General features: G+C 40.1%; 1 protein-coding gene across 13 annotated transcripts in view; it reads right to left on the bottom strand.

Annotated features, from left to right (window-relative positions):
• Window positions 1-228: 228 nt before the first annotated feature.
• The window catches only part of RGS7 (regulator of G protein signaling 7), a 285,437-nt gene continuing 261,495 nt past the window's right edge, over window positions 229-24,170 (bottom strand). For 4 of the 13 annotated variants that reach the window (XM_030499469.1, XM_030499467.1, XM_030499474.1 and 1 more), the window contains 2 exons: window positions 22,051-22,140; window positions 229-10,654 (listed from right to left, as the gene is read on the bottom strand). In XM_030499469.1, the coding sequence (XP_030355329.1) occupies window positions 10,496-10,654; window positions 22,051-22,140 (249 nt within the window). In that variant the 3' untranslated portion in view covers window positions 229-10,495. Of the gene's footprint in view, window positions 10,845-19,354; window positions 19,445-19,833; window positions 19,915-20,729; window positions 20,784-20,845; window positions 21,963-22,050; window positions 22,141-24,170 lie in introns of those variants that run through there. The other 9 variants (XM_030499470.1, XM_030499471.1, XM_030499473.1 and 6 more) reach the window with 9 other exon arrangements.

The raw sequence follows: 24,170 nt of genomic DNA on the forward strand, positions 1-24,170 counted from the left end.
GTTGTCCTCACAGACAGAGTACAGATTCTTTGGTAAGGCTAGAATATGATATGCAAAAAAAAAATGATATGGAAAAAGTTGAAATACAGTCAGAGTTTCTCATCAGTCCCATCACACAGACTCCGGGCTCTGGAGAAGTGGGGAAAGGCAGCCCAAAATCAATGCAAATGAACCCCATGTATTTGCAGCACCCACAAAACATAATTTAACCATGCAAGTGGAAGCCCGTGAAATTCAAGCACAGTTTTTATATTTGGTTTCTCATTTTCATTCTTAGGTACAGATGGCAACTGAAGCATGGAGAACTGTAAAGACCATACCACTGCAGTTTGGTAGTGGTTAACCACTGATATTTTAGCCTTCGCCAAGAGAGTCCCCCTGAAACCAGAACTAGATGGGAGTGGGTTTCCTTCTGGCCAGCCTATTTGCTTACAGATCACAGGACCCAAATCCCAGTGTCCTGGGTGCAATCAGGGGAACAACTGGAAGCAGCACCCCCATGCATGACTTCAAAGCCCACCTTGCCCATGGACAGCCGGCTGGAGGGGGCTTTCTGCTGTTTCCTCCCAGGAACATACCCAGGCTTTCTCAGACACTTGCAGTCAAATCCGTGTAACTAATTCTTCCATCAGTCTTCAGCCTCTGCATGTCTCCAGAGTCAAACCAGACCTTGACGTACTGGCTGTCGTCGTTTCTTCTTCATTTCAGGCTCCTGTTACATTCAGTGGCACAACACTGACTTTTCATTATTTAAATCAGTGCTCAAAGCTACTGAAGTCAACTTGAGACAAGCCAAATGTATCCTGATACAATCCCAAAGACCTAGAATTAATTCATTGTACCGCAGCAACATTGGTTTCTGGGAACCGTTTTAACAGAGACGCCCTCCTCTGGTGTAATCTAACCAAAATATTCCATGTTCTTTTCATTGAGACATGAAGAATCATGAAATCATAGGATGGTTTGAGTTAGAAGGGACCTTAAAGATCATCTGGTTCCAACCTTACACTAGACCACGTTGCTCAAAGCCCCGTCCAACTTATCCTTGAACACTTCCAGGGATAGTGCAGCCACAACTTCTCTGGGCAACCTGTTCCAGTGCCTCACCACCCTCATAGTGAAGATTTTTTTCCTAATATGTAATCTAAATCTCCCCGCTTTCAGCTTAAAACCATTAAGATGAAATGTAAAGTGTGACGTAAAGTAAAATGTAGTAAATTTCATGATCAGTAAACTCGCGCTGATCTCATCCACTTCTATTGAGCCGATGCAATTCTACGCCAGCCTCAGCACATCAACTGCCTTCTATTCGGCACCTACTGCTCACTTCCAGCTCCCGCGCCCCTGTCTGCCTCTGCCTGCATTTTCGCTTCGGGACTCCGCTCCTTCCCGAGGAGAAGCAGCTGCAGCGGCAGAGCACAGGGCAGGCAGCGCCTCTGTGGGAAGGGGCAGGATCCAACCTCCCCCTTCCCCCGTGTGTTCCCACTCGGGGCTGCCGGGAGCAGCCTTTGCGCCGCGAGCAGCCTTTGCGCCGCGAGCACCCGCCAGGTGTCACTGCCGCAGCGCTGCGCCCCCAGCCCCGTCCCTATCTCCAGGCCCCGTCCCTTCCTCCCGGCTCCTGAGGAGCAGGATTTAAGGGGCAGCTGTGTTACACACAGCTGGCAAATGTTTTGGTTGCTGATGCTGGAAGTGAAACTGCAGTTGCTGCCCAGCGACTTGTACCATCACCGTGGCTCAGGGTTTAGAAGAGGAAAATTAAACGGGGTTTGTCTGCTTCCTATGAACATCGGTTCTCGGCATGAAAGTCAGCAAGACACAGCAAGGGAAAAAATTAAATAGAAAGAGGCAGCATATGATCACTTCAGAACTATTGCAGGGAAAAAGTTAAGAAGGTTATTTTAACTTTCTTCCTTTCTGATTCTATGCTCTACTTACATTTTCCAAATAAGGGGCTATAGTGGATACCAAAAATGTCCCATCCAATTTCTATAATCAGTATTTTCTATAATCAGCATTTACACAAGTCAAAGTAAGTAATACCATTCAGATGACTCATTTTTCCTTAGTAGAATTAAAATTTTAGCAGTATTGAACAAGAACAGCGCTGATACACCAGCCATGCTGGTGCTACCTTATCAGTATCAATATGACAGAAGAGTATCCAGGAGGGCTCACTGTTAGAAGAAGCCATTTCTGCATCACAGGAAGGACTGCTGCTGACGGCTCGTTTCTGCCAGAGTAAGAAGTAGGCAGCTGCTGCTGCTGTGGCATGCACGAGACCATGAGGCCTCAATAATGAGGAGTAATGAGCTCTATCCCAGTGCAGGAGCTTTCAGGAACTGGAAAAGAATGCAGATTCTATGGGCAACATTGGACTTCTTCACCCCACTGGGCATAGAAGGGCCTTCTTTTTTTCACACAACACAATTGGGGCAGCACGTCCAAAATCTCTGTTTAGATGAAAAATAAAAGCAGCAGGTTCTACATGGCTTGAAGGGTATGAAGAACAAAGTCCTCCTGTCTTCCCATTGCTGACCCCCATGTCAGGCAGTGCCACCAAACACACAGGTGCCCTGTGGTCTCTTGCTCCTCTTCCATTTTCTCCTGATACTTCACTGATCACAGCATTAAACACACAGAGTAGGAGCACAGCAGCCATCCATGAGTGCTCTCAAGGTAGAGAAATAAACAATAGCCATAACAAGAGGCAGGTGGTGGGCTTGATTTCACTATCCCAGCTGTTACTCTAATGCTCTTTTTAAATTATTAACACTCTTTCCTCTCCCTCTCTCTCTCTGTTTTATTCCTCGAGGTCTTCTGGCCTACAAACCCTTGCTTTTTTCTTTCTCATTAAAAGACACAAAGGTATCAAAGCCACTCTTCCTAGTCCATGCAGTTGGTGAAAAGAGGTTGCCTTCAAAAGCTTTCGAGAAAGAAAGGTGACTTCCCAGTACGTGGTGTGGTCTGGGGCAGGAGAAGTCCAAACCATCTTTCAAAAAAACCCCCAAACCCACGCTACAGTACCAAAAGGGTACCACGACTGACATCCAGCTAGCAAGCACAAGTGTACCTGCTGAGCAAAGGGCAAGTATACTTTAAAGTCAGTCTTACATGTTTCACATCTCTGATTTCAGTGTAAGTATGCTGGGAGTTTGGGGCAGCAAGAAACAGTGAGAGATGCCAGAAGAGGCACTGAAAGGTCAGCAGATACTCCATGCCCCTTGCAGATGGGAATCCCAAAGTGTACTTTTAACACAGCAATGGGGTTTGAGCAGAGAGTAAAGGCCAATTTGTTGTTCCACTCAGCTCTGACAAACAGCAGAATAAATATCTAAAATTCATACCTTCCACATTTTTGTTATGGTTTTGCTATTTTTTTTCCGAATAAAATGAATATCAATTAATACACAAGTATACAGAAACAGTAGGTTGTATGGGCCTATATGACTTGAATTGCCCTGGGAAGAAGCCCTTTGGAACAAAATATAAGTGTGACATTTTAAGTCTTCTTATTATAGGAAGAAAATAGACATAGAAATGAAAATCCCTCCCTGCATACAAATGCGCTGGTGGGAGAGCAGCAGCAGTTACTGCCTCATGCCTGGGGTGTCCAACAGTGACAGAAAAAGATGAGGAAAAAGATTAAGGAAAGCAATGGAAGAGAGATTAGGCAAGGCCTTGCTCGTCAGGAACCCAGCAAGGTTGCTGAAGTACTTCAGGTGGGGTGGAGGAAAGGGAAATGGAGCTACCCAAACTGACCTAGGAATTACAACCTTAACTGTTCCCTAAACCCAACTTTCTGGAAACCAATTCCCTTGCAATACCTAACCATCTGCACTGTCTCTTTCGCAGTTTACTTTGCTGCTAGTGTTACCTTTTAAAACACTAGAATGTTTAAAATAAAGTCTATCCATTGATGAAATTCCACATTTATAAGCCCCTCACCCCAAAACCTTACCTGTGATTTAGGTACAACATGAGCTTCCATAAGCCCATTCGCTATCTTCACTGCAGCTACCTCCCAGACCAGTATAGATCAGGATTTAGAAATATTTCCTAGTTGTGGGCTTAAATCTTCCTTCCTGCCTCCCAGACTCTTTGATAGGAGACCAAGGTGCTCTGCATCACTCTGTGGACCTCCCTCACCTTGCTGTTACCATGAAAGAAACTGAAGCTCCCAATTTATTTGGAACTGCAATTCCTGGAGTGAATGACATGAGTACCTGCCCCCTTCCTTCCTCCAGCCCAGAGACACCTGAGGGTGTGACCCTCCTGGTACAAGGGCTTTACAGAGAGACTTGGAGAACAGTTTAAACAAAGGTGGTAACATTACTAACAGCCACCCCGTGATCTGTTGCCATGCCATGGCATGCCAGACCAGCTGTTAAACGGTTAATCCTTAATCCTGCTGCCAGTCAAAGTAAAGATTTTATGAACCTCTTCTGGCTGATGCACAGAGGAGCTTAGGGAAGTACCTCAGGTGTTTAGAAATGCCTCTGTGTGGTTATGTCTGAATCCCCAGCAACACCTCCAAGAGAAAGGAGTTTGGGGCAGCAGTGGCTGGAGGAGGAGTGGAGAGCTGGTGGAAGCAAGGTGAGGAAGGGAAAGGCAGGCAGCCACGGGCAGGATGGTGCCCTGAGATCAGGCCACAGTCAGAAGCATGTTCTACAACTGCCTCAGCCCTGGCCCTAGCACTGACCTGCCTTTCCTTTAATGCTTTTTCTTTCTTTTTTTTTCCCCCTGTAATTTCTTTCAATTCCAAGAAAGATAAAACAGAGGAGGTAAGTGTAAAGAGCATTAGTGAGCACCGCAGGAACACACAGGAGGGATCAATGGAGCAAGGATCAGGGGAACAAAGGAAAAGAAACATAAAAGATGGAGAATCCTAAAAAAGATGTTACTGAGGGGGAGGAGAAGAAAGAGAGTCTAAAAGAAAAGATGAGTCATACAAAGATAAGAGCATCAGAAAGGGTCAGAGATTTCAGGTTATACATTCCTCTCAGCAGAAAGGTAGAAAAGTAAGTTACACTAAATATGCCATTGCCACACATCTGTTAAAAAGGAAAGGGGGAAAGGCATAAAGAGGTGGATATATAAGATATATGCATAATTAAATGCCTCGTTTATGTGACATACATGCAGAAGAAGCAGCCACGAGGTTAAGCAGAAGGGTGGTAAACAGTATCTATTTTGAAAGCTGACATCTGTAATGAAGCTAATGAGAGATTTCAAAATCTAGCCAAATCAAAAAGGAGCCAATGAAGGTGAATGCAGCAGAATATATTCTGGGAGCAAAGAAAAAGTACAATAAAAATTGTGCAAATGCCACTAACAAGGTAACATTTACAATCGTGTCTTAATATTTGATATTTACTGTCCATGTCCACACTTGTAAATAAGGACTATCATCTCGCATTTGAGCAGGTTCTCAGGATTTATTGTCACAGCAATTTCTCTTAACAATTTATACATACAGATCCCTTATGGCAAATAGTGACGACAGTACTCGCTCTCATTCATGCCTTAGAGAATCAGGCCACAGATTTCCTCACTCTCACCCACACATAAAGATACCCACAGGTAAAAGGACTACAAGTATTTCACAGGTTAGAATCAAAAAAGGAAAGTGATCTTGGGAAAAGAGATAGATGGTCTTAAAAATGCGGATACTACTCAGTGGACAACAGAAGAGGTCTCACTGACCCAAGAAGAGTCAGCTACGCACAAAGAGGAACAACCATCTGTGTTTTAGTGCAAAGGATCTGGGCATCACCGTGCCACATACGTAAGCTAGCACAGTTCAGTAGTGGCCATCTACTGCAAAAAAGGCAAGCCCCATGGCTGTGTGTACAGACAGAAGTACAACAGCAATCCTCCGCCTTCCTCCTGTAAAACCTGGGTGGGAGCCCTGCAACCTGCTCTGGGCCCTGTCCTCCAAGAAAGCTGTAACACTGCCCAGCCTGGAGGAGAGCAATGAAGTCATTCACACTTCAGAAAACACCAGCAAAGAAAGCACAGAAGGCTGTAATGTTACAATGGCCATTTATGTAGTTGAGCAAAAAGGTAGGGAACATTTTACTATAGTGATTGTAGCAGCCTGGTCAAAAATAAAAGGATAAATTGAAGCAGAGAAGATTTAGTTTAGATACCAGGAAATAAACTTCATAGTGGCAGAGATAATGACTGGAGAGACTCTGCAGCTCTCAAGCTGATGCCTGTACAAACAAAACCCATTTATGTGTACACGTCACCCGAGGACTCTACAGCCCAGAACAGAACAAGGAGGGGGAGCTCAGCCTCAGAGAGATCATCCTTGCTTCCCCTCCATCTCTTTGATATTGGGAATTCAGCCTACCTTCAACTCACAGGAGACAAAAGCATTAATCTATTCAACACCGTCAGATCAAAAGGCAGATTGGTACGATTCACAACCACTTTGTAACTTGCTTATATAAATTGTGGACATGGAATATGTTCAAAGAAGTTGTTGTTAATTTCCATTGAACATCTTGGGATTAAAACTTTATTTTAGATATGTCCCTATAGCTATTAACTTTCCTTTAGAAAAACTCCTGTTTATGCACCTAGTAAGTCCAGTGTTAGTTCTGTGCACAACATCTCTAGCTAAAAGGGACATTAAAAATATGGTAATTTAAAAATCTAAATTCAAACAGCTGTTAATCACTTAGCATAAAGATAAATAATTGGAAAAGCTACACATAAATCACTGGTCATTCCCAACTCCTCATTCCAGTTACCTTAGAAAACAGCCTTCTCTCAGTTTAGTTGTCTGCTTTGGCATTATTTTCTTTTCTTAATAAATGAACATCCTAAATGCATTCCTATAAGTCTCATTTTCTGGAAATGATTTTAGCCCTCCAGTTTGTTATTTCTCGGGGGACCATTTGGCATTTATCTCATTATTTCAAACAATATAAGGGGTGCAATCTGAAAAAAGGCAATTAGAGATACTTGGTATTAATTGCTTTCTAGCTGAAAAAAAATGTCATTAAAGGGCCAGCTGCAGTTGATCTTGTCTGACTTTTGCGGGGTTTTGAGATTCCAGCTCTGCATGGCTGCGGCTAACAGGCTGGGAATGCATCAGCTGCATTCTGCCTCTTGATCTTCATTACTCAGTTCCCCAGTTCTCCTCCCTTGTCGGTTCTGTTCTGGTCACCACAATTAACTCCCACTTCTTACTCCTGTATTCACCTCCACCTCATTATTTTTTGGCCGGTCTCCATTACTGTTTCAGCTAAGCATTTTGCAATTTCTCTTGTCACTGTTTAAGGCCTTGTTCCTCCCTCTTTGGTTTTGTAGGGTTGAAGAACAGTTATCAATTGCACCTTACAGAAGAATGGGTGAAGGTTTTGCTGTTGTTAGGTAGGTGCTAGGGAAGCTCCCATCTGTCCCACCATCCGTTTTCCTTCCCAGGCTGGTCTGGGAGCACAAAGCCATCTCAAGGGTGCAGCATCATCAGCAAACAATTCTTTCCCCTGTAGGCTTAAGAGTTGTTTTATGCACAAGGATGTATGAGGAACAAGACTGTCTGATGAACCCCAGCTTTTCAGATGGAAGTCCCTAGCACCAAGTTGTTATTTTAATGAATATTACAATTAATATCTCCCAACAGAGGGTATTTGCAGCTTCCTGGGCAAAGCCAGATGGCACTGATTGATGGCTCTTCCCCAGGAGACAAGAAATATGGTCCCTCCAGATTGGGTTGCTCTCTTGGTCCTTTTTACCTCAGCAGACTACTGGCCTCACTGAAATTCCTAACAGGTTTACCACTGTGTAACCAAATTCGTACTTCAGCTGCTTGGTGGTTGTACAAACAAGCCTTAATCTGAGTTAATCTTAATTCTGGAAGTGGATCTTCATATAAATGTGGCAACAGATATTTAGCTTTTCTCTGTGGGGAAGCAAAAGGAAGTTTGTGCCTACTTGGAGTTTCCAGTCCAAGTATGGTATCACCGGCAGGTGACAGTGATCAGGTAAAGTATCAAAAGGTTGCAGGCAAACCCTTTAAAAATCAGCTGGTGGTAGGACAGATTTTGTTTGGGCCAAATTCATTCATGAAATAATTAAGTTGCATCACTTGAAACTAAACTCAAATGAAACCTTAATACAGCTCCCTGACTACTTTGAAATCCTTATGAGTAATGCATATTTTTACTTTACAGACACTGTGTTAAAACCTGTGCAAATCCAGGGAAAGACAGCCATTCAATAGTGACTTTGTATTTATTGAAAGGAAAGAACTAGCACAAGTACAAAATGGGTTCAGGGATACAAATGCTTCACATCTTTTAATCAGCCAGTTGGTGCTGCAAAGTGCTTGGGGTGGGGGTGGGAGGGAAGAGAGAAATCGTAGGGAAAAGTTGCATGGAGTACCTACTGCATGAATTTGAAACATTAGTTATTTGAAGGGAGTGATTCTTCAAAGCAGATGCTGGTATCTAGTTAGTTAACTCCTAAGGCAAAACAGGCAATATACCAGCTGATGCAATTGGTGGCAGCAGGAGTTTGGAAAGAAATACCTCTATTTGGCACTAAGAAGTGAAACAGAGCTTGCATTTCTGTGGATTGCCTGGCCTCAAGTTCATGCCTCAGAGCTTGCATTTCTGTGGTAAAGGAAAATTAAATCTCAGAGTTTAAGATCTGGGGTTCAGTGTGGCTATTAAAATTCATCTGGCCTCCCTAGACTGTGAATATTTTGAGTTGACCTAGATGGAGCTCATGACAAATTCAAGCTCTCATTGGGCATTTCCAGTGTTTTATGATAAAAGCTTGGTGGAATTATGCAAACAAAACCTGAGACACTTGAAAGCCGTGATTATCATCCTAGCTAGAAACCAGAAACACAGTGGCACAAGAAAACAAAGAATAAATAAAAATTCCAAACCTCCAGAAACCCCAACTCAGCTAAACCTGGGGAACATTCATTCACAGTGATCTATAATGCATTTTGTCCTGGGTTCATCCAGGCTACCTCTTTTGAGATGCTGCAGCCAGGGCTATGGCTGCACCAGGCTACCGACAGAGCCAGCAGAGAAGTGAGCATTCCCTGCAGAAGGCAGCTCAGCTCCCTTCTGCCCACAGCTGCTCGGTGCAAGAGCCCTGTCCCTAGCAGCAACAATGCAGGTAGGTATCTGATGTTAAATGAGATGACTCTAGCATTACTGTATTCAAATTTATTGTCTTATCGTGTCTATGACTGTCCCACTTTGTGCATTTTTAGGTTTGGTAGTCCCTTCAAAACAAGACTCCTGTTCCTCAATATCAAACCAAAGTCAGTATGACAGATGGTGCTAGAGTTGGCTGTCCTGAGCCTATCCTGTGCATTGCTAAAAAGGCTTATTTGTCCTATGCACTGTATAATGCCCTGAAGGTATCAGCATTTTGTTGTTTGACTCATTGTTTTTCAACTCAAGAGTTCTGCCTACCATCCTTACCTCATTTCTGCCAGTCAAAACTGCTGTTTCTTAGGCCAAGCAGATATTTCTGGTTACAGCTCAGTTTAGCTTCAAAAGATCCATATCTGCAACCTCCTGGGAAATGTCTACGTGCTCTCACAAACCTGTCAATAGGTGTCTCTGTGAGTAACCTCAGCAGTAGACATTCAACAGCACACCTGAACAGAGCCCTTGAATTAAAATGACAGCTTCTTGGATTACTAACCAAGGTTTTGCTCTACAGACAGTACACTTAACACTCCCAAACCACTACCTTTTCAGTTTAAAACGTTGCATTGGATCACAGGTGACAAGGAGAAAGAAACACTGTCCTTCCTGTTTAGCAAGCATACACTTGTGTTCTCAGCCAGCTTTGTTCATGTCCATTCCTAAAGAAATTCAGTTCAGTCGATCTGGTCTTGGGTAGCGACTGAATCACTGTGCAGGCTGCACTATGACAGAACGGGTCTAGCTTAACGAAAAGTTTGCTTATGTAATGATGAGCAAGCTGGAAAGGTCTCTCTGCTGCTAGCTTGATAAAAAGAAAAGAAAAAGTAAATGATTATCAATAAAGTGTGTTTGATTAGGTGTCACTGAGAGAAAGAAAATGCCATTTCATGTCACTTTTTAGAAAGCACAAGGTGTGTAACTTTTGGGGATGATTTTGCTCTTGACTAATCTTCAGATTCAATATTAAAATCTCAAACTTCCCAAAGGAAAGAGATTCTGCATCTTTTAATGAAAGATAAAACAACAATATAAACATACACAAATTTACAGAGAAAGGATCAGCTTTAATACATCTGGAGTAAAAGGTGTTCTTTTTTAAATATGGTATAAAAATAAATGCAAGAAACATTAACAGAGAATATACAGACAACAGACAAAGACACAGGCTTTCTTTCTCAATGTGAATACATCAGTGAAATGAAACCTTCTGTGCTAATTTATTGTGCAATAAATGTGATGCCATATGTATATTTATTAATATATGCATTTTTTACATTTCTTCCAGGTTTTGATTGACTTTTTTTTTTTTTTTAATAAACTGTGCCTAGCAGAAGCTTTTTTTTCACTGTACTTGAGCTTGCAGAAAATAAAAAGACACAGATCCAGCTTGATATGAAGGAGGAAGTGAGCAGACAGTTTTCGAAATGGTGGCATCGAAAGGCTAGAGAGTCCCTCGGAGTCTGTAATGCCTTAGTATACACAAAAGAAAACAAGTCAGGTCCTTGCTCATGCAACATCTTGTTCTACTGTCCTCTGAGTCAGGCAATCAGTGAGCTACAAAGTATGTATAATGATTTGAGTCTGCTTCCATGCTACAAGGTGATCCTTTTAGTAGGACTGCACTAGACTGGTTAACCTCTTTGATGTGAGCGATTTCCCCTGAGGAAAAGATAAAAACAAAAAACAAAAACAGAAAACAGAGGCATGATCACTGCAAACCTGTTCATCAGCAACCACTCAGTGTTGCCACATCACTGTCAAATAACTGGGGGCACCAACTGGAGTCTGTCAAATCTTAAACCACCAGAAACCCTTACGCTGAAACACCTGCACTGCCAGCCAGCCAGGTTGTTTCACAGAATAAGCCAGCAAATTTAAAGGCCATTTTTGAATGAGATTGCTTTTGGCTGATGAGAAACTAATGCTGAGGGTTTTGCTGTCAGTCATACCCAGAACTTGAAGAAGTGAGAGTGCCTTGTGCTACAAAGATGAATGTGCAAACTGCAGTAGCTCTGTCACAGAAGACAAAAAGCTACTTTAAAGTTAAGGTAAGAAAGCAAGAGGCAGATTGCATGTAGGCAGGAAAGCAGCTTTTTCATGAATGCAGCTATTGGTTTGCTGAGACTTTATTTACTAATTATAAGTAACATTGGTCAGGTGTATCACATGTGACTGCATAACACTGCTTTGAAGGTGTTTGGATTTCCACACTTTTATTTTCCTCATCCTTCCTCCTTTAGCAAGGATGTAGTTTCAGTTTTACAGTATGTTCTTTTAACAAGGTGTAATGACTGGCCCACAAGAGTTAGGCCTACAGCGTGAAGAGGATGGCGTTCGGTATGTCACCATGGTATATTTCAGGCAGATTTGAGCTTTAGCTGAGCCAGAAAAAAGCCATGAAACCACATAACAGGAATTAGTTCTTCTAAGAGCACACAAAAGGAATCAGCTCCCCTAGAGCCATCTTACTATGGCTCTGATCCAACAAAGGCAGAGCCGGCACAGCAAGCTTACATCACTCCTCAAAATACCACTGGCATACCCTGATAATGTAAAACAAATAGATCATAACATTAAATAGAAGATGGCTCTAACTCTCCAGTTAGATATTTAATACTTACATTTATTGTATTAATTTTAACTGCACAACTCAGAAAAATGAAACTGATTTCAAGGAGGTTACAGTAAGAAATACTGTAACTATGGGGAGATGCTACATTTTCTGCAGTAAACAGTAAATTATTTATTCTGCCATATCAGTGAGTTGTTAAGTCATCTGCTGCATTATAACTCAGTAGAATTCCACAATTTAATATCTATTGTCATTATCAATCAAATTTATGCTCACAGGAATCTGCAAGTTTGTTTTGAGCATTGGCTCAGATGCAATATATCAGAGTAGGTCTTCACTAAAGTAAGAGTAAATATTTTCTTTGGTGCTATGAAATACAAGGTGAAAAAATTAGGATGAATATTTCCCCTACAATACAATTTTGAAGGGAACTCATGATCTGCAGTGTTGGGTTAGACTGCTCATTCATCAGGTTCACAGTATCACCTGACAGTACTAATACTCACTTCTTTGGAAGACAGAAAGTGTTCTTCCTGGCATGCTGTCTTCCCTGTATTTAGCTTTAACTCTGTCACTTTTTACCTACATTAAATTCACAGCTTCTTGACCCTTTTTAAGGCTGAAGTTATGTTTTCCTCTAATGTAACAGGAAAGTTGTTATAGTAAGACATCCTTTCCTTTTAAAAAGTCAAAAAAGTCTCAACAGCTGTATGGCACTGGAACACAATTTCAAACAGCATGCCCAAAATTCAGTGTTTTGTTAGGCAATTCATGATTGTCAGCCTCGGACATAATCTCAGAAAACATTTAGCATATGCTTACCTTTGCCTTTCATTAAGGGCTTTATGCTTAATTTTAGAGGTCTACAGGCCTGGCTACTTTCTGTAAATACGTATGAGTTCCCTTTAATACTGACCTGCATAAATCAGTTAATTAAAACAATTAAACCAGGTGTTCTCTACTAGTTATTAAAACTATTTGCTCAATACTGCAAAGCTGCACCTGCTTTTGTTGCGGGATAAAATCTGTGAAAATATTGTTTTTATTCTTATCCACAATTGATTATTTGGGAGTTGTACATTTCCTGGGATTTTTAGATGAACCATAACAAAATTCTAGCATCTCAGGAATTAATTGTGATATCACATAAACCAGGAAGTTTTGACCTAAAAGCAGCACAAAACCTAGCTGTTAGTTGATCTGAATTGTATAACCTTATTCTACATATTATTTGAATTTTTCCCTATAGATACTGACAGTTGTCATGGGTTTTTTTTCTGTATTGTATATCACTTCCTGGATATTGCTGTTCTCTGAATACTTTTTCTCTTAAGCCCTACAGTGATAGGAAATTCTTGGGATGGTCCTCTCCTGCACCTCCCTTCCCTGCCTCAGAGAATATTACACTTCTACATATGAAGTCTCCATCTGAACAACCACAACATATGTTCTTTTTCCAGGTATTAATAGTTCTAATTTATCTTACAATTGGAAAAGTGAGAGCTTAGAAGATACACCGTCCTTAAGAGATCTTCCATGTTTACTCCGAATCATACTTAATTCTGTGATTGGAAAAATAAGCTTTTAATACACAGCATCCATGGCAGCCCCAAATACAGAATTATCCCACCTTTTAATTCAGGTCTGCAGGGATTTGTTATTTTTCAGTTTACAGAATATTTCTTTCAAATTCTGTTCCAGAGTATACTTTTATTTTAGCTCTGTATGTTAGGGTTTCAGAATTATCACTTCTAGGAGATTTCCAGATTTACTCAATTTACAGGCTGAAGTAAGGATCACCCCTTGTGGGTCATAATTTAAGAGCTGAGCCTAGCTATTTCTTTTCTTTGAGATACAGTGTTAATAGCATTTCCACAAGTCAAATTTTGATTTGGGAAACTACATCTAATAAGCCAGTTTTTAGAAGTGTAGCACATGAGTCATCACATATAGGAAAACGTTTCCTGTGCTAATGAGATTAAAGAACAATTGGAAAAGAAGTCAGAATAAGTAGTAGATATTTTTCTGAAGAATGGAATATATTCCAATATATTCTTGCCATTAATATTTATAAGTATATGGCCAAATTCTAAACAGGAGTTTTGACTGTATTGGTGCACTCTGGATATATGAATTGAAACTATTTAACAATTTTACTAATAATACACAAGCCAAAATGAGACCCCACTCACATATCCTGACAAGGGAGTCAGAGATTGAGGAGGCAGCACAGCAGTTTAACAAGTACATCTAAGAATACAAAATCAATTGGCCTCGGTGTTCAGTCCCTACTTTAGTGTATAAACTCTCCAACATAGAATTGTCCTTCTAACTGTACTTTCAGAGAATTTAGGGGGAAAATTACAAAATCATGTGCAGATGTATGAGCTGCTAAATACAAATGTGCTGACTGACCTATTTATGCAGCATGACACTAACACCTCAAGTAAGCCGGCAAACAAGCCAGCAACAACCTCTGTACATTTGTGGCTTATAAGAAATCAATATGAAATTTATAGAGGGGCTAGAGCTGAAATGTATGGTATGGGATGATCAAGTCTTTTCTCTTTAGAAGATTAATTCTTTTCTTTTCTGCTAATCAATCTCAATGGCTCCTTTTTCGTGGTTTTTTATTGCCAGCGCAGATGCTGCTCCCCAGGATCAGTGCTGATAGAATTAGAAATGAGAACTTCATGCATCTGACCAAGAAACAGAGAAACAGTGTGAACCCTGCTGTGAGCAAAATAAGATGCCGAGAGAGAATCGACCCTCTTGCTCTCACTGTTTCCTATCTGTGACACACCTGCAACTGGCCGGCAGCTCGGCCAGCATCAGCAGGGGAAGCTCCCAAGTGACATCACAGTGCACCACACACAGAGCCAGTATAGAAACTGCTCCTGAGAGAAGCACATGTAGAGAGGCACAGGAGCAGAAACAGTAAGTCCCTTTCTAAGATTAGGCAGCTTTTGCTCTTCAAGCACAGGGGAACTGCTTTAGCACCATGCGGCAGGTCAGGATTCTGCTTTGATTTCCACAGCAGCATGGGACATTGCTCTCAGCCACCCGTGCAGGTGTATTTCTGTTTCAGACGTGAGGAAAGGGGAGCAGGTTAGCATTTACTGAATTTGGGGCTCAAGCTGTAAGCACAGCTGCAGTGCTAAGTGGTTGCATGTGGAGGAAAATCCTTCTGCCTATCGCAGGGATTTGCAGTCTTCTGCTCATTTCTCATTATGGCCATACTGTTCCCTGGAGCAGTGCACCAGAGGAAGGCAGCGGCTGAGCGACTGTGTTCCTATTTAAGCTCATTCCAAATTGGCTGACACTCCCAGTTTCTTTCTCCTTTTGCACTAATCTTTACAGTTACTGATGAGCTGCTCTCATTCGTGATTAAACTACAAACTCTTGCCAGATGGGGTGTATCTGAAGTGGGGGGTAACACATAAGATTTTCCAAGGCACCAATGCACTAAACAAATACGTTTAGTATACTTGTCCTAGGCCTGACCCCTCAGGTTTTTATACCTGTCAGCAGTTCTCATTCCTGCAAGTAGCTTAAGACTTAGGTAAAAGTTTGTCAGGTGGGAAATGGCAGACACTGGCCTAATACCTGAACAGTCCACACTGCCTCCTCACTTACATGGGCCTGACTGTGCAAATACTACTCCAGCTCTTCTCTTCCAACACAGCAGCTTTGCTCCAGTCACTGCAGAGCAGGTCAAGAAGGCCAGTCCTCACTGGCATGTCTTACAGATGCTCTTTTTGATTTCCCTCATTAGCCTGGGCATCATTCCTAAAAACCCTTAAACTAGATTTTTTGACTAATTATAAGTCCAAACTAAAAATTTCATTAATTCATCACTACTTTTTAGTCAAAAATCAATAAGCCATCTTCTTCCTGAAATGGAAAAAGCCTTAATTTCTATAAACACTTCTTATTTTTATTATTGTTTTGTACTTGTCAAATAAGAAGCCTTGTGGGTTTTTTTTTTTTTTTCCGACTAGCTATTTTTTGACTTAAATTTTAGGAATGACCTGAAGTAAGTTCAAAAGTCTAATTAGGATTTCTTCCATGACTGTACACTGAACAGGAGGTCCCAAAGGTGATACTGCATTGAAGCTTATTCAGAATGATATTTTCAAGAAAAATCTAGCCCTTGGCGGGATTTCAGTGCTGGATGGACTTTTGGTCTGGCACAATATAGCTTTGTGTAAGTAAGTTTTACTTGTGCATGTACAAATAAATCCTTGATTAAATTGATATATTATCTGCCTTGTTTCTCAATAAAGGGACAGATTTTAACATGACAAGAAGTTACACTGGTTTAATCTAGAAAGTTTATCCCTCACTGATAAGAACTGAGGAAGCTACTATTATGAGTTTTAATTTCCATCTCTAAACCATAGTTTGCTATGTCATGTTAAGTGACATTGGACTGAGCCTCTGAAAATGTGCTGTGTTCAATGGCCTTCACATTTCACATCTTATGCATGAAATGATCTAATGTTACTGGTTTGGAGGGGGAAAATATCAAAGAACTCTGGTCAGCAATTTCCTCCAGGTAAGTGGGAGAAGACAGTTGGAAAGGGTATGGGTATGGTTTAAAACTCAGAGTTATTAAATGGGGTCTTGTTTATGATGTTATGAGTGAAGGTAATTATCACCTTATGGCTCTCTAGTTTAACATTTGAACTGAGTTTGGTCTGTTTGTACTGGCTGTATTTCCACAAAACATCACAAACTTGCAGCCAGCACATCTTTTTGCCTTCTCTCTAACTGGGCAGCAACAGATGAAACTCTACCACTGATGGTGGTGCCTGAAGCCATGACATCAACATGTGATGATGGAGTCTCCTCACAGGCAGCCCTGAGGAGGGAGACTGCACCTTCTTGCTCTGCTAACTTGGTTCCTGGTGCGACAAGAAAGTTTGCATGGGTTGGAAATGAAATTAGCCCACTTCCCCCTAAGTGAGATCCCTTTGTTTCAGGCTTCCAGGCTGCTGATCACAGCTAAGCACCAGGGTAGCGCTCACAAAGGCATCTTGCACAGACAAATAGTCTGCCACCCATCACAAATCCCGCATGCACACGAGAAATTAAAGACAAAAGGTTTCTTTAAAGGACCTCTTTCTCCCCATCAACATTATCGGGGCATATTCTCCTGTTTTCTTCTCTGCAATGTGGATGTTAGCACTTCAGATAGTTTTGATTTTTAAGATTTTCTTAAACATGGATTTTTTTTTTCCTCATGTGAATTGTTCAAAAGAATTTCAGTTTTTAAATGACACAGAAACATCTGATTTCCCTTTCTCTACTACTATAGCAAGCAATGAGATTCTCAGGCTCTCTGACTTACGCCTTTAGCTTCCATATCACTTCCTTAGGGAGCTGCAGGTAACTAGACCTTAATTATTCCCAAAGAAAAACCTGAGTGGCTGAGCTGGCCAGGAGGGAGCACTGAGCACACTATCACTGCTCCCGTGCCTTGGAGTCAGAGCTGTGGCACTTGTGGTTGCCTATGTTACTCCAAGGCAATGCACGTATCTAACAGCACCATTCCAGTAGTGCTGAAGTGTATGGGGTCTGTATTTTCACGCAATCCCCTGGAGTGTGAATAAGTGAGGCAAACCAAGGATAGCTGCGCTTACTACTCATCAGCAAACTACAAAGTGTTAGGTAATAAATATTACATATAGCAAATGCCAGTTTGCTATCACTTCATCTATATTGTATGTGAATCAGACCTGTTTCTAACACTATTCATATTGTCTGTTGTTTACTGCCAAGGGCATTAGTGATTTTGCACACTAAAATCTACAGAGCAAGTTAAATAGCTGATGTTTTGAAGCTGAGCATTTAGGGCTTTTATAAAGTGCAGCAGATTATTCAAAGTTTTCTGGAAAGAAAACTCTCCAATGTCAAAGAAATGCAGAGCTGAGCCTAGGGTTTTTATGTGTATATAACTCCACTTTTATTTTTTCCCCATCAGACTAGAATAATGACTCAACATAATAGGTTATTTACACTTAATTCAAGGAGTAGTACAAAGGCATTGTCTTTACAAGGTTTCTAAACTTAGTACTTTAACAAATGTTTATGTAGCAAGTATAACCCACTTTCAGCTATGATTGATCAGGAGCCTGTTATAGTCTTTGCCTTAACAAATCAGGTTATGAATTACGAAGTCATCTTCTCAGGCTCAGTCCCTAGATACAAGCAAGGTTCCTTGGTTTTTTTCAAACACTTCAAATGGAAAAAGCTGAGGTCTAATTTAGTTCAATACAAATCCACTTTGATATAAGTGAGGAAAAAAAAAAACCGCAGTGAAAATTAGTCTAAATTTTCTAAACCGTCAGAGCAGAAGAGAAACTGTAATTTTCATCTAACTAAATCATTCAGAAATGACAGCATTTATCCAGGTTGTAGAAGACCTGTTTCACACCTATTTTCTGTATTAATCAGAAGAACAGATCTACACCACAGTCCCTCACTTCACAGTTGAACAAGTTAATCAGTATGCTGTAGGATATTCTGAGAAATGTTTCCCTCATACCCTGCTGTACCAGGGTAGATAATTACATGTTATAAACTCATCATAACCAAGAAAAAGAATAGAAGAACAAGGATGCCTGGTGGCAAGGGCTCCTGGGGCAGTGGGTGATGTGAAGTCAGTCATCTTGGAGAAAAGGTTTGCACCTGAGCATCCTGACATAGTGGATTAATTTGCAAGCCTCAGAGCTGCCAATCTAATGAAGGATATAGATCTAGCAGTGACATGTTTTACTTTCATACCTGACATGACTTGACAGACTCCACCCGGATTCACAGGTAGTAGTTTGAGGAAAAGCAAAGCCACAGTTTTTATTTTATAGCTTGCTCTGTGAAAAAACAATCAGCCTCTTCTACTGAAGCACTAACACTTCACATCCAGAAATCCTCATTCCCATTTCTAGCTCACAGCTGGTTTATTGGGTCTGCCTTGCATCTCTGGCATCCTTCTATTCTGGTACTTCTGCCCTGAGATTAGCACGATGAAAATTGGGCACACCTGCAGGGCACAATGCTTCAGTGTTTGTGCACAGAACTGCTGGTTGATCAGTAACACTGCTCTAAGAGGGATTATCAGAGTCATCTTAGTGCCTCCCAGTCTGTCTTCACTTTTTCCTTTTTTGTGCTGTATTCTCCTCACATCTGTCTGCAGCTTGCTATTTTTTTCCTTATAGCCATCTGTTTACATACTCTTTACCATAACCAACTCCTGATCTGTGGGCTATTTAAACTCGCATGAATAAAAGTTGTTATTGCTGCTTGCTAGGCACCATGACTGGGAAAAAGCCTGACTCTCAGAGGTCTCAGATGTACTACCTCCTCTCTACACTCTCTTTTATTAACATAAGCTCTTTATTAATATGGAACTTCCTATGGGATTATCAAATAATTATCATGTATAATGTTATCATGTACAATGTTGTTTTGTAGATCAACCTGCTTAGACAACACACAAATCACACTGCAACATGCTATGGCAACACCACCATGCAAAATAGAGGGGTTTTTGTTTCAATCATTGGGATAGTTTCCATTGTGGCTGTTTATTTACTTTTTAGTGTCCTTTACTGACTTTGTCCCATTGAATCCAAATTTCTTCCTGATTACAGTGGATTCAAAGCATATTACAGGAAGCTTTTACCTATAAGAAAGTAGTTAAAGAATTACAGTTTTGTTTTAACATGTGAGATATTCCCACAGCCTCACAAAACTTCGTTCTTTCACTGTGTTTATTTTTTTGGTTACTAGAAAGTATATATATGCATATACATATTTTAAATAGTGGATGAAATACTCTTGAGCCTCATTATATGGGAAGCAGTTTCTGAGAACTACTTCTCCTTCCCTAGAAACTAAAAAACAAAAACCATGATCTTTGCTGAAAGCTCTCATATTTTCCATTTCAACGCACACAGCTCCACTAACCAGGTCACAAAAAAGCCACGGACGCACACACACACACAGCAGCGTCACCTGCACAATTCAACAGACAATGCAGACAAACTTGAGTATAATCCAAGATCTTTCTACCTCTTTTCATAACAGGTTAGTGCTCGCCCTCAGTGTTGGTGTACAGTTTTTATGGCATGGGAAAATAGGGATGTTTCTGCCCTACAAAAATAAATGCGTTGAATGCTTTAGTTTGCACTTTCACAATGTTTAAAAAAAGTCCAAAGAAACTGGATAAGTAAAATGAATCCCACATATCAGGAAATCAGTGGATCTTTTGGCAGGTGGCAGGAGAATGCCCACAGCAAATTTACCAGCCTTCATTTTTACCTTTGCGAAATAGCTTCTGAAAATTTTATATTAAAAAAAATCAGTTCTTGTAATCCATTATCAAAATGAAATCCCAATCAAACCCTTGCATGAAACACCATCAGCATGAATTCTTTGGTCCAGAAGAAGCTGTGCTAGACATTGAGGAAGATAGGGAAATTATTATTGCTTATTTTGCCCTGTGCCAAATTAAAAAAAAAAAAAAAAAGGACATACTCCTTTTTAGTTTAATAAAAAGGAGACAGCATTGATGTCTAATATATTCAAACGGTGTTAGACTCAGTATTTTGGGAGGTACCAGAAAAAGGAACAACACCAAGCAGGTTTGTACAGATTCTACAATTTAAAAAAAAAAAAAAAAAAAAAGAAGGGTGAATAATTTCATGCTTCCCAATGCAAAAAGCATGGCTCGCAAAGGTCCATTCCTCCATGTGAGACTACTGAGGTCAGTGGGAAAGGGACTAGGGAGAAGGGGTGGTAATGAAAGCACATTATAAAACTGACATTCCTAGGAAAATTTGCAAACTGTGATGAATACACTTTTAACTGTCAGGTTAAATAAGCAAAAAGGGAAAATAGGGTCAGTGAGGGGGAGGGGAGAAGGATGTCCCATCAAGTTTACTAGTCTTCCGAGGCAACAAACTTACCACATTGCGTGTGAATTTCTCAAAAGATGTTCGACGATCCAGAGTGTTTTCCAACTTAAATTTAAAATAATAATATAAAAAAAAAAAAAAAAAAAAAAAAGAAAGAAAAAGGACGAGAAAAAGAATAGCAAGAAAAAATGGAGTAGAAAAGAAAGATGGATGAAACAATGGACTGCAAAACAAAGTTTGTATAAATCGGGAAGCAAACACAGGTATGAATCTACGGGAATCTGCAAAACAGGGGATGGGCACAGCAGATATAGTATTCGACAAAAATAATTTTTCATGGGGATTGAACTGGTTTGATTTAAAGAAAAACTGAAAATAAAAAGAAATAATGAAGTGCACATCTTGTGTTAATGAACTGACATTCACAAACTTAAGGACTTCACACGGACAGTTGTAGCTTTCTGGTATTTTCAACATCTCTCTCTATATTGGATCTTCAGAAATCAATGTTTGAACAAAAAACAAAATCACACAGTACTTTCATATAATTTTAGATTGTCATTATAAACAGTAGAATGTTATGGTGTTAGTAACTACCTTGTTCCAGTAATGATCAGGGCCCTGATTTTGCAAGGCACAGGGCTCCCAGCTGATTCTAGCAGATTACTCTTTAGAGCCCACTAATAAAAGTTTTCATCATTCTAGAAATCTGCATTGCACAAGCTCCTCCACATACTCTGGGCTGTGTCTATTCAGAACTCATTCCATAATCTGGACTTTTCTAATCAAATATTACATACCAAGACATAAACTTCTGTCTGCTGAAGTGTGACATGATCCGTCTTTCAAGTCAGATTCCTACCCTACTCAAAACTATTCATGTAATAATAGGGAAAGAAACAGAATTAGGAAGCCCCTGTATTTATAGTTGAAATTAGAAGTTATTAATATGAATAAGATTGTTTCTAAACACATTCTGTGTATAGGTGGAATAAAGAGAACAACAATTATTACATAAGCAAACTTGCAAACATGAAAGACTATTCTTCTGGGATTTTATTTTATTTTTTTAATGTATTTGTAAAGCACTTCGCAATTTAAGGTGCTTCATAACAGAGAAAACAGTACAATATGGGATGTAAAAATAAAAATAAGTTTTGCTAGATTAACTTATTGAAACATGCCCACATGCAGGATATATACACATATATGTATATTGAACTCCTGTGTGTATGTGACCCTCCAAACACGCCAAGCTGGTCACCTACCAGATATCCAGTTGCACTGGCACAGGGGAGAGAAGACTGAGTATTGTTGCAAACATAACCACTGCTTTGCACAGTGGCAAGACAAAGGCAAGATGGACCAATACCTTTTTCTTGGCCTGTAGCAGCTCCTGGTAGGCACTGGATCGTATAAAACGAGGATAAGAATCACTTTTCATCAGTTTGTAAATGTGCTCCTGAAAGGGAAAGAAGGAGCTGTTACTCCCATAAAAGAAGATGTAAGTAAAATAGGAGGCAGTCACATATGTTTCAGTGGAATGTACAGTGGAATGTATACCAGCTAGCACTATTTTGAATAGGAAGTCTTACAGGATAGCAGGTTAAGTTAGAGAGGATACTCTTGAAAACATCCTCTGATAGATGTTTAGTTTGCTTTTCAGCTGACAATATTATAATGAAAATACATATGCAAATTGAAAACCAGTACCAGGCTAATTCAATTTCCAAGTATTTATTCTTCAGAGGCATATGAAAATTTGGAAACCCTTATCCAGAAAACAAATGACATGGGCAGTTTATAGAGCTTTTCTTTTTGGAGCATTCTCATTTCTGTGAAATATGAAAAACTAACAGTCTATGATGTAGGACACTATAATTCTAGATTTAGCCATAATGTTAAGAAAGAGATTTGTAGAAAAAGCTATTAAAATAGGAAATACTACCCAAAATATTTTTAAACAATCCACTGAATTGTGTTAGCTATATCTGTTTTATTTTTTACTTAAACCCTACTTTTTACTATAGCAAACATCTAGCAGCAACCAGAAAACACCAAATAAACTGTAAAATAAATACTGTTTCTCAGCTTGGTACTGCATAAAATTAGAGAATAGGAAAAAAACCCCAAACAAAACCAAAAAACCACCAAACCACCTTACTTGAAAATTAGGGCAAGGTTAAATTAAAGCAGTTTATAAAATTTTGTTGTATTAGAAACTCTAGAAATGATTCTAAGTGCCTTTCATTGTATTTCTTGCACTAAAGAGAGAAATGCTGGTATATATTCAGAATTTAGGCTGGTTCATTTGGGGAGTTTTTATTCCACTCAGTTTCTACAAAAGCAGCCAATGCAGCCAATGGAGAGCAAAAAGGACTCTGCTCTTGTCCTACATATCAATGGTAACAGGCATTAGAATGTTATTTCTAGGCAAAAAACAGTCCTGTAAAAGCAAGAATAAATTAGGCTGTATTAGTATTGCTAATGTATACACGAGCTGAGAATTGAGGCTGGATGTTATTTAGCACAATCAGTCTATTTTTACTTATGTATCACGCTCATTTGACATGGAGTTCCATGATGCCATCTTCCAAGTCCAGAAATGCTTTTCAAAACATTTTTAACCACAATTAAATGACCTGCTGCCTGCCAGAATGACTTATAAGTAGTCTGTTCCCAACTGGCAAGCCATAAAGAGCCATCGCAGAGGCAAAGCCCTACCTCTGACAAAACCCTGCCACTTCAGGTGAGGTATTCAGTAACAAGCTCCTAAAGCTTCAAGTCAGAACATCACAGGTACAGTCTGTCCCCTTTCCCAGAGAAATGGAGGCTTCCAGGTTCAAGTTGTATGCTGAACTGGATCAAATAAGCAGAAGTCTGACAGGAGGAAAAGTCCTACTTCCATAAAGACTGAATACTCCACGCCTTTCATAAATGAAGGAAACAAAAAAAAACCCCAGAGAGATCTGGAAGTAAAATGGTGTTGAAATTTTACACCTATTAAAAAACCATAAATTGGATACTGGCAAGGAATTCAATTGTCTATTACTGACTCAACTGCGAAGACATTTTTTTTTAAAACCTTACTAGATTGTTTATTTGTGTAGCTTATGTCTTTGCTATATGCTGAATTCCTAACTCTCATGGGTGTCAGCAGATGCAAGCAAAAACTATGTGTTTGGCTTAAGGCAGAGTACTTCAAAACAGTGGGCATGACATAGCGTCTAATGAAAACATTATTGTTGCATCATAGGTTATTATTCTCATAATAGCAAAATGAAAAGGTGGAAGAATTATTCTCCCTCCTATTTAGGGCAGACGTACTTTCCCATAAAGTAGAAAGCCCTGATTCAACTCCCTTCTCTCCTCTGTGGGACTTGCAGCACCATCTCCTGACTCCCAAGATGATGACCTAATAATCAAGCTGTAGGAAATTCTGCAGGGATATGATCGCAATCTCTCCTTTTGACACCATTTCACTTTGCATTA

The sequence above is a fragment of the Strigops habroptila genome, chromosome 10 (assembly GCF_004027225.2).
Source record: "Strigops habroptila isolate Jane chromosome 10, bStrHab1.2.pri, whole genome shotgun sequence".
NCBI lineage: Eukaryota > Metazoa > Chordata > Aves > Psittaciformes > Psittacidae > Strigops > Strigops habroptila.